At 49.9% G+C, this 13,693-nt stretch overlaps 1 protein-coding gene across 3 annotated transcripts in view; it reads right to left on the bottom strand.

Moving 5' to 3' along the window:
- DAGLB (diacylglycerol lipase beta) overlaps positions 1-13,693 on the bottom strand; it is a 29,757-nt gene that overhangs the window by 6,469 nt on the left and 9,595 nt on the right. For 2 of the 3 annotated variants that reach the window (XM_027125726.1, XM_027125727.1), the window contains exons 4-11: positions 13,101-13,359; positions 11,520-11,642; positions 10,410-10,537; positions 9,306-9,432; positions 7,619-7,702; positions 5,688-5,765; positions 3,164-3,244; positions 2,947-3,074 (exon numbers count right to left, since the gene is read on the bottom strand). In XM_027125726.1, coding sequence (XP_026981527.1) covers positions 2,947-3,074; positions 3,164-3,244; positions 5,688-5,765; positions 7,619-7,702; positions 9,306-9,432; positions 10,410-10,537; positions 11,520-11,642; positions 13,101-13,359 — 1,008 coding nt within the window. The remainder of the gene's footprint in view (positions 1-2,946; positions 3,075-3,163; positions 3,245-5,687; positions 5,766-7,618; positions 7,703-9,305; positions 9,433-10,409; positions 10,538-11,519; positions 11,643-13,100; positions 13,360-13,693) is intronic. The other variant, XM_027125728.1, reaches the window with a different exon arrangement.

Below are 13,693 nucleotides of genomic sequence, written 5' to 3'. Positions count from 1 at the left end.
GAATGTAAATATCAGTATGGGAATAAATAAAAGTGGTGTAACCAGATGATAGAAAACTAAGTTAATTTAAAAACATGTTCTCAAAGAATAGTTAAGGATATAATGTATACAGAGTATTAGAAAAACACATATCCACACACAAAGAGCTGGAAGAAAGCAAACATGAATAGTTACAGTGATGACTTCTGGGTAGATCCTGATCTCTCCACTTATTTATATTTTTCAAAAATTCTACGATGGATACAAATTTAATTTTTACCCCTTTCATTTTTTATTTTTTTTAATGGTCATACAGATTTCTTCTATCATCAGGCCAAAGATTATACAGGATTAAGTATGTTGAATCAGAAAAGAAAAATAATTTTCAAACTCAAAAAATGAATTAGTAACCAAATTCAGTGAAGTTGCAGGATACAAAATTAATATACAGAAACTGTTGCGTTTCTATATACTAATAATAAACTATCAGAAAGAGAAGTTAAGAAAACAATCCCATTTATAATTACATCAAAAAGAATAGGACTTCGCTGGTGGTCCTGTGGTTAAGAATCTGCTTTCCAGTGCAGGGGACGCGAGTTGATCCCTGGTCAGGGAACTAAGATCCCACATGCCGCAGGGCAACTAAGCCCGCACCGCAACTACTGAGCCCGTGTGCTCTAGAGCCCATGCACCACAACTAGAGACAAGCCCAAGCACCACAACGAAGATGCAGTGTGCCACAACTCAGACCCAATGCAAACAAATAAATATTGAAAAAAAAAAAGAATAAAGTACCTAGGAATAAATTTAACCAAGGAGGTGAAAGACCTGCACAGTGAAAACTAGAAGCCACTGATGAAAGAAACTGAAGAAGACACAAATAAATGAAAAGGTATTCTGTGCTTATGAATTAAAAGAATTATTACTAAAATGTCCATATTACCCAAAGAAATCTACAGATTCAATGTAATCCTAATCAAAATTCCAATGGCATTTCTCAAGAAATAGAACAAACAACACTAAAATTCATTTGGAAGCACAAGAGACCCCAAACAGCCCTAAGCAATCTTGAGAAAGAAAAACAAAGCTGGAGATATCGTGATCCTTGATTTCATAATATAATACAAAGCTAAAGTAATCAGAACAGTATGATGATTAGTATAAATACAGACACACAGATCAATGGAACAGAACAGGGAGCCCAGAAATAAGCCCATGCACTTACGGTGAATTAATTAAGAAGGGAGCTGAGAATACACAGTGGGGAGAAGACAGTCTCTTCGATAAATGATGTTGGGAAAACTGGACCACTATCTCACCATACACAAAAGTTAATTCAAAATGGGTTAAAGACATTTAAATGTAAGACCTGAAATCAGAATACACCTAGAAGAAGACATAGGCAGTCAGCTCCTTGACATTGGTCTTGGTGATGATTTTTTGGATTTGACACCAAAAACAAAGGCAACAAAAGCCTAATCAAATGGGACTACATCCAACTAAAAAGCTTTTGCACAGCAAAGGAAACCATTGACAAAACGAAAAGGCGACTTACTGAATGGAAGAAAGTATTTGCAAATCATATACCTGGTAGAGGTTAAAACCAAAATACATAAAGAATTCATATAACTCAATAGCAATAAGACAATCTGACGGGGACTTCCCTGGCGGTCCAGTGGTTGAAACGCCGAGCTTCCACTGCAGGGGGCGTGACCCCTGCAGGGTTCAAGCCCTGGTCCGGGAACTAGGATCCCACATGTCGCGTGTCCAAAAGAAAAGGGCAGACGATCTAAGTAGACATTTTTCCAAAGAAGACACACAGATGGCCAACAGGTAACGTGAAAAGATGCTCAACATTACTAATCATCAGGGAAATGCAAATCAAATGAAAATGCAAAGCTTGAGATGGTACCTCGCACCTGTCAGAATGGCTATTATCCTAAAAAGATAAACGAAATAACAAGCACTGGCCAGATGTGGAGGAAAGGGAATGCTTGTGCATTGCTGGTGGGGATGTAAACTGGTGCAGCCACTACAAAAGAACAGTATGAAAAAAAAAAACAGTATGGAGGTTCCTCAAAAAATTAAAAATAGAACTACCATATGATGATCCAGCAATTCCACTTGTAGGTATTTATCCAAAGAAGATGAAGATGCTGACTTGAAAGATACCTGCACCCCCATGTTCACTGCAGCATTATTTACAATAGCCAAGACATGGAAAAAACCTAAGTGTCCGCTAACGGATGAATGGACAAAGACGTGTGTGTGTGTGTGTGTGTGTGTGTGTGTGTGTGTGTGTGATGGAATATTATTCAGCCATAAAAGGTAACGAAATCTTGCCATTTGTGGATGGACAACAACCTGGATGGACCTTAAGAGCATTACGCTAAGTGAAATAAGAGACAGAAAGGCAAATACCATGTGATCTCACTTATATGTGAAAACTGAAAAAACAAACCAAGCTCACAGATACAGAGAACAGACGGGGCTGCCAGAGGCGGGGGGTGGGAGGGGAGGCAGTGAAATGGGAGAAAGGAGTCCAAAGGTACAAGCTTCCAGTTATAAAATCAATAAGTTATTGGGATGTAACGTACAGCATGGCGACTGCGTATGTGAAAGCTGCTAGGAAAGTAAATCTTAAAAGTTCTCACAAGGAAAAATGATTCTGTAACTATCTGTTAACTAGACTTATTGCGATCATTTCACAGCATATACAAATATCGAATCGTTACGTTGTACATCTGAAACTAATATAATTATACCTCAGTTTAAAAAAAGTCAAATCAAAGCTATGGTTAGAGAGACCTATGAAAAGCTATCCAGTCTTTTTTCAACCAAACAGGGCTTTGAAACAAACTTCTCCTGAGGATGAGAAATTGTTAACTAACTCGCAGATAAGAGACCAGTTCTGACCATATGACTTGTGAGTAGCACCTCCTTACAGGAAAGGAAACAAAGAAGTACCTCAGCAGCCCCCTGGGCGGGGAAAAGGCGTAACACCTGACTCGTGGGTATGGGCTTCTGAGCATGATGGTCAACAGGGCTGCGGCGCCTGCCCCCAGGCTGTGCCCCACGATGACCAGCCGGTATTCCTAGGGGGCAAATGCAGAATGAGTAAAGGTTAAGAAAACAAATAGCTAATAGCAGAGAAAACGAAAGAAAAGAAGAATTAAAATCTCACAGGTGCAATGCTGAACGCCTGGCTCAAAATCCCGTCGTTGATGAGTCGTCGGTAAACGTATCTGGCAGCTTGAGAAATCCCCTGAAAGTGCAGACACAGAGGTGGCTGGTGACTGTCAGGGCAGGCCTACACGGGGTCTCCTATCGGTGACTCTGTCCCCCCAGACAGGAAAGGCATCCTGGGATTAGCGGGCACATCTACCGCTCACTGCTGTATTCCTGGCACCTGGCACAGAGCTTGGCAAGAAGCAGGGGCTCAAAATATATTTCCATGAGCGAATAGGTGACGTCAGGAACATCTTTCCACGTCAATGGACATTTCTAAGGCTTCTTCAGCTGCAAAGCATTGTGCTGCGTGGACGTCCCACAATTTACTTTAGCCAAGTCCCCATGGTCCGTCACATTTAGATTATAAATGGCTGGGCTTTTACAAGTATGTTAAAATGTAGAGTTCTGAATCAGTGACAGTGACTAAGCAGCCACTGTTCCTGCAAAAGCAGAACTAAAACCATCGGAAATGAGTTCTAGGAAGGTCAGGCTTTGGTTTCATTTCCAAAAATAGAATGTAAAACTTCCTAACAAATACAGCTATCTCACGAAACAGACTTTTTGAAAATTAAGTAGTTCCCATCGAGGAGAGAAAACCCTGTCAACCAAAAGCATTTTCGGAGTGCTTCCTGCATGACAACACAGGACGGGCCTGGCCACCGGCCCCGGCAGCCTAACCTCCAACAGGATGAAGTGGGAGAAATTCCACATAAGATGGGAGGCTGTTTTGCTCCTCTCTGAAGCTGCTGCAAATTCCTGATTCAGTAGCTCTATAACCCTGTGAGCAGAACGCGGAACCTGGCCTCGTATGTGAGAAACCAGGAGGTCTGAAGGGTTAACACGCTGTGCACAGTCTGACGGCACTTCTGGACAAACCACCAGATCTCCCTTTCCTCCCCCTCCTACCACACGATGCTGTCGACTTCCGCCAACATTTATTAGGCACCTACCGCGTGTCTGGTTCTGGGCAGCCAGAGCCACTCAGCATCTGGACCACAACTCGGCCGGCTATGAGTCTCCCTGGCACAAGTGTTACAGGTGAAACGCCAAGACCGTTTTCAGCTGCACAGCTTTGAACTCCCACCATCGTGGACAGCATCAGAGCCAAAACTCGGTACCGAGGCCAAGAGCAGAGAACAGTCCGTGCCCTTAGGCCCTGAGCAGCTGTCTTCCCGGCGGGGGAGGGCAAGAGCTGTGTCACTGAACGAAACGGTGCTGGAGGAGGCCTCCGCTGAGAGCCGGCCAGGCCTGCGGGTCGCAGCTTGGAGGCACAAAGCCTTGGTCTGCGGCCCCAATTCTTCTAAGACCAGAGCCACAGCTGAGCCCACAGGGCTCTGAGGGTATTCCGTGCTTGGCTAGTTGATGCGTCTCTATAAGAAGTTTTAAGTTTCTTATTTGCTTTTCTTTATGCACACCCAGCAATAGTTAAACTGGACTTGTCGGTGAATTGAGGTGTGAAAAGACAGCTAAGGGATAAAGGAAAAAAGTTCACATTCCTAGGACTGTCAAGCTCCTAAGTGGCGGCAGAACAAAAGCCAAACGCCTCCACGCTGGCTCTTCCCTGAAGTGTCCAGGCACAGAAGAAAACAAAACCCCCAGAACAACAATAACAAAAAAACCTGGAAGGAAGAAAAGTCCAGACGGGACACTGGGGTTCAATTAGCAGCACCGCGGTCTGGCAATAACACGTGCTTTTATAAAAAGTAAGCATTCCAGCCTAGGTAGCTCAGCTGGGAGAGCATCAGACTTTTAATCTGAGGGCCCAGGGTTCATGTCCGTGTCCAGGCACCAAGAATAAATAAACAGAATTTAAAAAAAAAATTAAGCATTCTATTTAAAAAACTATTACTACAGAAGTAATGCATGTTTTGGTTAAAAACCACACAAAGTGTATAAAAATATTGGAAGGCCACTGCCCTCTGCCCCCGACATCCTTCTCCCCAGAAGCAGCCGCTGTAACCTTTAGGGAAGGAATCATCCCAGACTTTCCCTCAAATGTTAAAATGCTCAGCTCTACAACCTCGTTAGTTATCAGGAAAATGCGAATCAAAACCACAGTGAGATACCCACTTCACAGCCACTAGAACAGCTACGTTCAAAAAAAAAAAAAGAGGTCTTCCCTGGTGGTGCAGTGGTTGAGAGTCCACCTGCCGATGCAGGGGACACGGGTGTGTGTCCCGGTCTGGGAAGATCCCACATGCCGCGGCTGGGCCCGTGAGCCATGGCCGCTGAGCCTGCGCGTCTGGAGCCTGTGCTCCGCAACGGGAGAGGCCACAACAGTGAGAGGCCCGCATACCGCCGAAAAAAACAAACAACAAAACGCAAAAGTAACCTCTCAGGGCTGTGGTGAGAAGTTGTGCTGGACAGCACCTGGCGCAGAGCAGCGTTAACGCGGGAGACCCCGAACTGAAAATACTCCAGCGCCTTCGAGGTTCCCCTTGGCAGAACATTCCAGACCACACGGCCTCGGCTCCTACCTTGTGTGCCCAGCAGTCCTGCACCTCACACTCGAGGTCGACCGGCTCGCTCTCCGCTGACAGGTCCGTAAGGATGTCCTGGAAACAGTGCGTGGGAAGAGGCCGTCAGCTGGGCTGGGCTAGATGAGGGTGGCTGCGTGGGACAGTCCCCTGGGTCAGGCTGTTGAGAATTGGACCCCAGGTGCCTGAACTCGGGAGAGATGCCAGGTGGCCAGGAAGCTCCTGAGGAACCCACGGCGCAATCAGACATGAAGACTGGGGAGGGGACACGTCTAAGACGCACCCTCTGCCCCCACTCCCTGCACACAGCATCTAAGCACCCACGAAGCACAGAGCCCTGGGCCAGGGTGTTGAGCAAAGCATGGTTCCCGTCCTCCATGGGCCCAGTCAACGGCTGGTTGAAACCTAAGGGAGGGTAAGAGACACGTCACACAGAGCAGAGGAGGGGTGAGCGCTGCAGGGCACGGGGGGCTTCCTGGAGGAGGTGGCCTGAGCCAGAGCCTGATGGAAAAGCTGGTTTTCAGGAAGCAGAGGAGAGAACAGAGGCTGGCATCCTCACCCAGGGGAGCAGCAGGACCCAGGGCAGAGGCATCTGAGCACGGGAAGAGGGCAGTGGGCTGGGCTCATGGGCACTTGACTCTGGAGGCATTGAGGGGCCGCGGGCAGAGCCTGGGAGGCTGGTGTGTCCCTGGGACCCGGGGAGGCCCACCTGCGGGGGAAGGGGCCCCAAAGGTGGCTCTGGCGCTGCCAGGGCTGGGAACTGTGCGCCACAGTGCCGACAGCCTCAACAAGAACCAGGAACCGTGTATAAAACGCAGCGGGAACTGCCTGAGGTTTGCGAGCAGTGGCAGGTCTGACTATGTTCTAGAAAGAGTCCTCTGGACAGTACAAAGGACAGACTGGGAAGACGCGAGACGACAGACAGGGACCGAGGTAGAGGACCTGTCGCTGGCCCAGGAAAGAGAGGCCTGGGACCAGAACCAGGGCTGCGGTGCTGGGACTGGAGGAGACGGGCCAGAGAGGGGCCGGGCAGGACCACACGCGACAGACTGGGCAGGAAGCGAGGAGAGAGCCAGAGACGACTTCAGCTCTGCGGCTTCTTGGTGGGCAAGGGGGCGCCGCATGGTTACTGGGGTGGGCGGTGCCGACGGGAGAGGAGACCCAGGAGCGGGGGCCCGGGCAGACCCAGATAGCTCCTGGCGAGGCAGGGGCAAGGTTGGCGGGGGGCGGGGGGAAGCAGAAGAGGGTGGAGTCTCGTTTCATTTCCTGGGTCAGGAGAGAAGAGAGAACTAGGAAATGAGACTGAGGAACAGCCAAGAAGAGACCAAAAAGCACAACACAGGAGAGAAGAATGTCGCCAGGTGTCTTCGTGGGGCAGAGACCGAGCAGGACAGGAGGGGGCCGCTGGGTGGGGCTGGGCAGTGCTCGTTCCCACGGCACCGGGGGAGCAGCGGCCAGGGGAGCAGCGGCCAGGGGAGCCAGGGGCAGGCACGTCGGGCCGGCTGAGGCCCCCAACAGGAACTGGGGAGGTGGGGTGGGGGGTGCCTAAGAGTGGGCTGACTTTGGACTGCATGACTTAACCTCCTGATCTTTCTGGCTTTGGGTGCAGAAAATTCGAGGGGAGGGTCACCCGGGTTGGGGGCCCAGGGAATCCAGTGGGCACCCGCCCGGGAATAGGGGAGCCCAGCCCAGCCAGCGTCTAAGTTTCCAGTATTTCTTGGTTAAAAGGAAATGGCTTTCTCTGCTTTTTCAAAGGGAACATTTGACAGCCCTGGACTCGCCTCCCTGTTTTCCACACCCGGTGTTTCCCTGTGTCTGATGCTATCGCTTACGAAGGTTTCCCCTCAGTTCCAGGAAAGCTGGGTCTCCTGGCGTCTGAGCTGCTGACTCCCCGCCCCCAGCCCCCTGGGCCAGCGTGCCAGGCTCCGTACCTGGAGAGACATGGTTCCCCTCACAGCCACCACCACCGACTCCTTCCTGTGGTCCAGGGCCACTAAGAAGGGGAGCTCGTACACCTGGGAGAGAGGAATGAGCATTAGCACAGGTGTCTGCGGACACGGCCGGGCCAGCCCGCAGCGTGTAACACACGCGCTTCCGAGCACAGCGCGGAGGGGTGCACTGATCCCCACCTCTGCTCGTTCTCAGTAGACAGTGTGACTTCTGATTCTCAGTGATGAAAGGCTCTCTAAAGCCAAGCCCCTTTTACCCTCGGGGGCAGGGGATAGAGCCATCTCAGCGGGCAAGACCAGAGCCTCCACTCTGGGTCAGTGCAAGCAGCGGGTGACAGGCTCTGGGCGCCGTAAGCACCCACTTGCATCAGCACCGACCGCGGGTCCAGCGGTAACCCTAGGCTCCTGCCTTCGCATCTGCAGAGGCTCCTGGAGGAGCAGCGAGAGGGTCTGGGTTAGGCAGACCTGCCTCAGGAACTCTGCTCCACCCCATTCCTGCCGTGGGACCCCAAGCAAATGTCTGAAGTTCTCTTCGACCCCATTTCCTCATCTTTAAGGAGGACAGCATGGTGTGCTGTCCTCCAGCTGGTGTGACACCACGGGGACGGCCACCTGTGCGTGGTGAACGGTCGTGCATGTGGAGCCAGCAGGAGAGGACAGACTGCCGACTTCACTGCCCTGGTTTCCGCAGGAGAGGGACTTCTACTGATGACCTTGTGGGGCGCTCCTTGAAAGAGCCCACAGAGCAGTCACGAGCCTTCTGTGGAAAATCACCTCCTTTAAACCCCATCCGCTTTCTGTCATCACCACGCAGTGACAGGGCAGCACAGGGCTCACGGGCTCCTGCGCTTTGCTGGGTACCAGATTCACTGCGGACATGAAAACAAGATCCTGGACGTTCTGATCTCAGTGGGGTGGGGTTTGACTTTTACACCTCCCAGGTGAGTCTAAAATGCAGCAGTTTGGGAGCCAGGGGGGTCAAGAACAGGACACCAGTGGTTGCCTGGATCATCTGTGCGCTGGAACCGTGGGGGGCTCCTGAGCTGGGGTCCCATCGCCACAGATTCTGACTTCATTCATGTGGGGTCTGGCCTGGGCTTCTGAGTTTTAAAAGCTCCCCAGGAGATCCCAGTAGACAGCAGACGTGAGAGCCGCTGCGCTTGGCTGCAGGTTCTGGGCTTCCGGTGCCTGTGAGGACCGTGTGGGGAGCCACGAAGCAATGCAGGACGGGTCCCTGAAGCCAGACTGGCTTCCGCAGGTTCACTAGCCAGCCCTGCGATTCCGGGACCCTCCCAAGTGTGAGACCCACTACACTGCACTGCACTGCACTGCACTCATGGGATGGAGCTCAGACCCAGAGACTAGGATTGATCAACCCCGGGGACCTGTGTGGGATTAACGCCAAGTGCAACTCATTGTTCTTCACTAAAAATGGGCTCAGGTGAAACATAGCATAGTCTCCCTGATGAAGACTTTCTGCCCCATCTTATGTTAAACCTGTGGGGGCTTCAAGAGCGTTTGTGAACCTCGGAGATAGTGCGCTAAACTTGGGGTACGTGTCTGTGTATGTGTCTCCACACACTTTTCCGGGGGAATAGTTTATAACGCCCACCAGAATCTCGAAGGACTCCAAGACCCAGAAGAAGTTAGGAGGCACTGCTCACTCTACCTTGTCGTGAAAGCTGACGTGAATGAAATCCCGGTACTGCAGCCCCGTCGTCTGCAGGATGGAGCCAAAGTGACAGTTGAGCTGATCACCTCCAACCAAGTCATAATCGGTTGTCCGGCTTCTGAAACTAAAACGGGGGCAGAGCCGTTACTGCGCCAACCAGAGCCACGTACCGAGGAAGACCCCACCCTGCCGTCCCGTTTCCTAGCAAACCTGAGGGCGCCCGCTGCAAGTCTGCACAGCTCAGTCTGGCGAACCTATAGTGGCCTTGAAATGACACTTCTGTGTACACGACTTACTACAGTCTGACCTATTTATTAATGCTTTACATACTCAAAACTTAAACCAACAAGGATGGGAGAGACCCTAAAAGCACCAGGAACGGGACAAGCCGGCATCAGGGATCTCCTGATACGATGTACTAAGAAGGATGCGCGCTCCGCATGGAAGCATTCCTGCCAAAGATGTGTAACTTGAACCTAATCGTGAAGAAGTCACCAGACGAATGCAAAGTGAGGGCAGCATACAAAGTACCCAGACTGTCCTTTTCAAAAGGTCGATATTGTGAAAGACTTAAAAAAAAAAAAAGACTGAGGAACTGTTCCAAACTGGAGGAGACTCAGGAGACAGGACAGCTAAATGCAATCCACGCTCCCGGACTGGAAGAAAATGTGCTACAAGGGGTATTACTGGAACAACTGGAAAAATTGGAATAGCTAACGATTAATGATAAACTTCCTGAATTTTATAACTGTACTGTAATTTATGGCAAAGAAAGACCTCGTTCTTAAGAAATACAAGCTGAGGTAATTCGAGGGAAAGGGGCATGATGCCCGCAACTGAATCTCCAGTGGTTCTGGGGGAGAAGCACGTATTTATGGAGAGAGTGATACAGCACATGTGACAAAACTGAGTCACCGCTGGTCATTTTAGATAAAGGACGTGGGCGTTCTTAGCACTGCTCTTGCGGTTTTGGAAATATTTCAAAATAGGAAGTTTTTTTAAACAGGGAAATGGGATTATTTTTAGAAAATAAAGTACGGACACCATAGCAAGCAACATCCGGGGCGGAATGAGGATGGAGGCCTCAGACGGCCGACCTACCAGTCACCACCAATCCTGCACAGCCCTGTAAAAGGGTTTCTGTAAATATAGAGGGGCCACCCATAGGCAGCTGCGGCGAACTGCATATAGTGATGACAGTTTTCTAATTCTGCGTCCAAATCAGCTTCCTGGAAGAGAAGAAGAAAAGCTTTTTGTTTAGGGGAGCCCATCAAGGAGAGGATCAACACACTATGATCTTTCTTTTTTTTAACCTGATTTTCATTTTATATTGGAGTATAGTTGGTTTACCATGTTGTGTTAGTTTCAGGTGTACAGCAAAGTGATTCAGTTATACATATACCTATATCTATTCCTTTTCAGATTCTCTTCCCATATAGGTTATTACAAGACGTTGAGTTCCCTTTGCTACAAAGTAGGTCCTTGTGGATTATCTATTTGATAAACAGTAGAACACACTATGATCTTAAACCTGAACTCAAGTTCCTGATTCTTCCCTTTCTTTCTTCAGGGAATAGACCTCTCGGAGGACTTCCACTGGGAAAACTGGTCCTTAAATACAGACAGATGAACCCCTCATTTTCGGAGAATGCAGAAGTTAGCAGCAAAAATCCCTAATGACTTTCCTGACTCCTGGTGAAATAAGCCCAGGACTTCCTGCTGGATGCAGATGCAGATGCCCCTGCAACAAATGGGCTTCTGGGAACTAGGTGCAGAGATAGACACACAATCCGTATGCAATTTTCTCTTTCAAAAGCACAGAAGTCTGTAGCGGGAAAGCAACCATCAAGCAAAGCTGAACTGTCTCTGTTCCCCAGACCCAGAGAAGAGAGCAAACACACTCTGGGAGAACCAGGTCCCACCCCAGAGGGAATTTTCGATATGCAGACAACAGCCAATTTCCTAAAAGAGAATCTCAGGGAAAAAAAAAAAAAAATACAACGGGTGGTGAACGGGCCAGGAGTGGGCTCCCTCTACGTGAACTCCAGGTGACGAGGAGATGCCCCACCGGACAGGTGACAAACCACAACTAGCAAAAGCCTCAAGTCAGATTCCAATCAACTGCTCCTGAAACGGTTGCTTTTTTTTTTTTTAATTTACAAGTAGGTGTAAATGTCAAAACGGTACAGCTCAATGGAGACGTGGGCTTACCTGGGAGGGCCCTGGGGAATGGCTGACCACCTCATCAGGCTCCTGGTTGTTCCTGATGCTGTCCTGTTGCTGGTGGAGGAGAGCGAGCCCTGCTGCAATGTCGCTGGGCACCAGGTCCGTGTCCTGGGTGGGAAACCACAGGGCTTATCATAAACCCAGCGGGAATGGCCCACGAGCTCCCGAGGGCCCAGTTTTACGCAGTTCACATGCACACACATGCACATACACATACGGCTACGTGTGAAAAGGTGTTTTGAAAACTATTTCCCTTTCAGGACTCCTGCATGTGGGCTTCGTGTCTCTCGCCATCCTGCCCTCACACAAACCTGCTCGAGAACATAAATATTGTACTGATCTCTGCTCTCAGGTTTCACGTCAAGGGAGTCGGCTATTTTTAATCTACTTCACATCGCCTGTGAAGTGGGTGAGTAAATGGGTAAATCTGCCCTCTTTGGAGTAACGTCTGATTTTGGCCCAGGTTTACACTCTTCCTGCTCAAGATGCTGAGAAGGTTTTGTTGAAAGAGTCCACGGCAGAGATGCATGAGACTGGACTTACACTCACTGGGCAGAACGAGCCTCAGAAAGACCCGCAAACTAGGAAAGCAACCGAGTGAGTGTCCAGAGCCTGACCCGACCCTCTCCTTCCCGAGGGACACGGAGCAGACGGGAGTCCACGAGAAACCAGGTACTGGCTACTCGGCCACTTGAGCCATCGGTTCTGCCCACGATGCAGGTTAAGACGTCCTCTAAGAACAGCCAGGTTCTCTTCCTCCTTCTTTCAACAATCTTAAGACCGGGTTGAAGTGCTCCTTTGAAATTATTTAGGGGGACACACTTCTCTCATCCCTATGTGGAGGCTGCTGGTTACAGAGCCAGCCTTGAACAGGGCAGGCCTGGCCACCACAGAGAGGTGAGAAAAAGACTGGCGGGCGGGCACGACGTCAAGAGAACTCCTCTCTCTCACTTGGCTGCAGTACTGAACATAAGAGGAGTTTATCAGAGATCATTATAAGAGAAATTGGATGTGAAAGAAAAACAAATGTTTCCAAATCACTGAAGAAACTGCTCTAGAACCATGACACCCTTCTGCATTGCAACTGTCTTTAAAAAGAGAATCATCTGTCATTTCCATCATGCCATAAAGTTGTAAGAAACCAGGGCCCGATACTACCTCGGAGGCACGACACTGCCGGGACCTGGCATCTGCTGAGAACCAGCTGGACAAAGAACGTAGGAAACGACTGGCAAAAGATTCTCAAAATGTACAGGTTCCACTACTTAGTTCCTTAAGAACTAATTCAAAATCTTAACTGTGTAACAGATGGGCGTCAACACAAGGATGCGCCGACCAGGGCATGGGGTCCGTGAGCACAGGGCCCTGGGTCCCTGCTCCCTGGAGCTCTCGGGCGCTCACCCCAGGGCACACCTCCACCCGCCGCACCCACAGGGGACTCACTCTCAGGAGGTGTTTTATGTCAACAGGGAGACAACAGGGTTCAAAATGCAGAGAACTCATCTTCTCAAAAGAAGTGTTTACTTAAACAGAAGAAAGAGACCAGAGCAGACCCCGTCGGCTTACTGAAAAGTAGGTTGAGAAAAGCTCTGCCGTACTCGAAAAAGCAACTCGAGTACGGTCATCTTTGCCGACGCAGCAGCACAGGAACTTGATTCTCGTTTCCCACACGCTTGTAGCTGCCGTCTTGAGGCCATTAAGTAACTGGCTGGACTCACGACTATCCAGGTGATGGGGGCCCGCAGGGGGATACGGAGCCATCTTCCCCCCCAGCGGGTCAAAGACGATGACGATGGTGACCACGGTGGAGGCGATGATGATCCAGCTGCGACACAGAGAGAGGAAAAGGCTTGGGGGCTGCAGTCCTGAAGTGACCCAGGGGGTCACTCTCTGCATCTGTACAACTTGTGGCTCTTGTTACTAAGGAAGATGGGGGTCTCCCAGAACCTGGCGGAGGCGGGCAACTTGTTTCTTCTAGAAAGTTCCTTACGAGCCCATGGCCAACCCAGGCACGACAAAGATCAGAGCCCCAAAAGCCACAAAAGGAAAAGGGGAAGTGTCTGGTGGGCAGAGCCTCGGCCTGGGCATGGAAGTCCCTGACCTTGACCCAGGCCTACTCCCCAGGATCTCGGGGTTCCCCTCAGTAAAACCAAAGGAGG

The sequence above is a fragment of the Aethalodelphis obliquidens genome, unplaced genomic scaffold, assembly GCF_003676395.1.
Source record: "Aethalodelphis obliquidens isolate GAN/ISIS:26980383/991018 unplaced genomic scaffold, ASM367639v1 scaffold30, whole genome shotgun sequence".
Lineage (NCBI taxonomy): Eukaryota > Metazoa > Chordata > Mammalia > Artiodactyla > Delphinidae > Aethalodelphis > Aethalodelphis obliquidens.
This window is presented reverse-complemented; position numbering and strand designations above follow the sequence as displayed.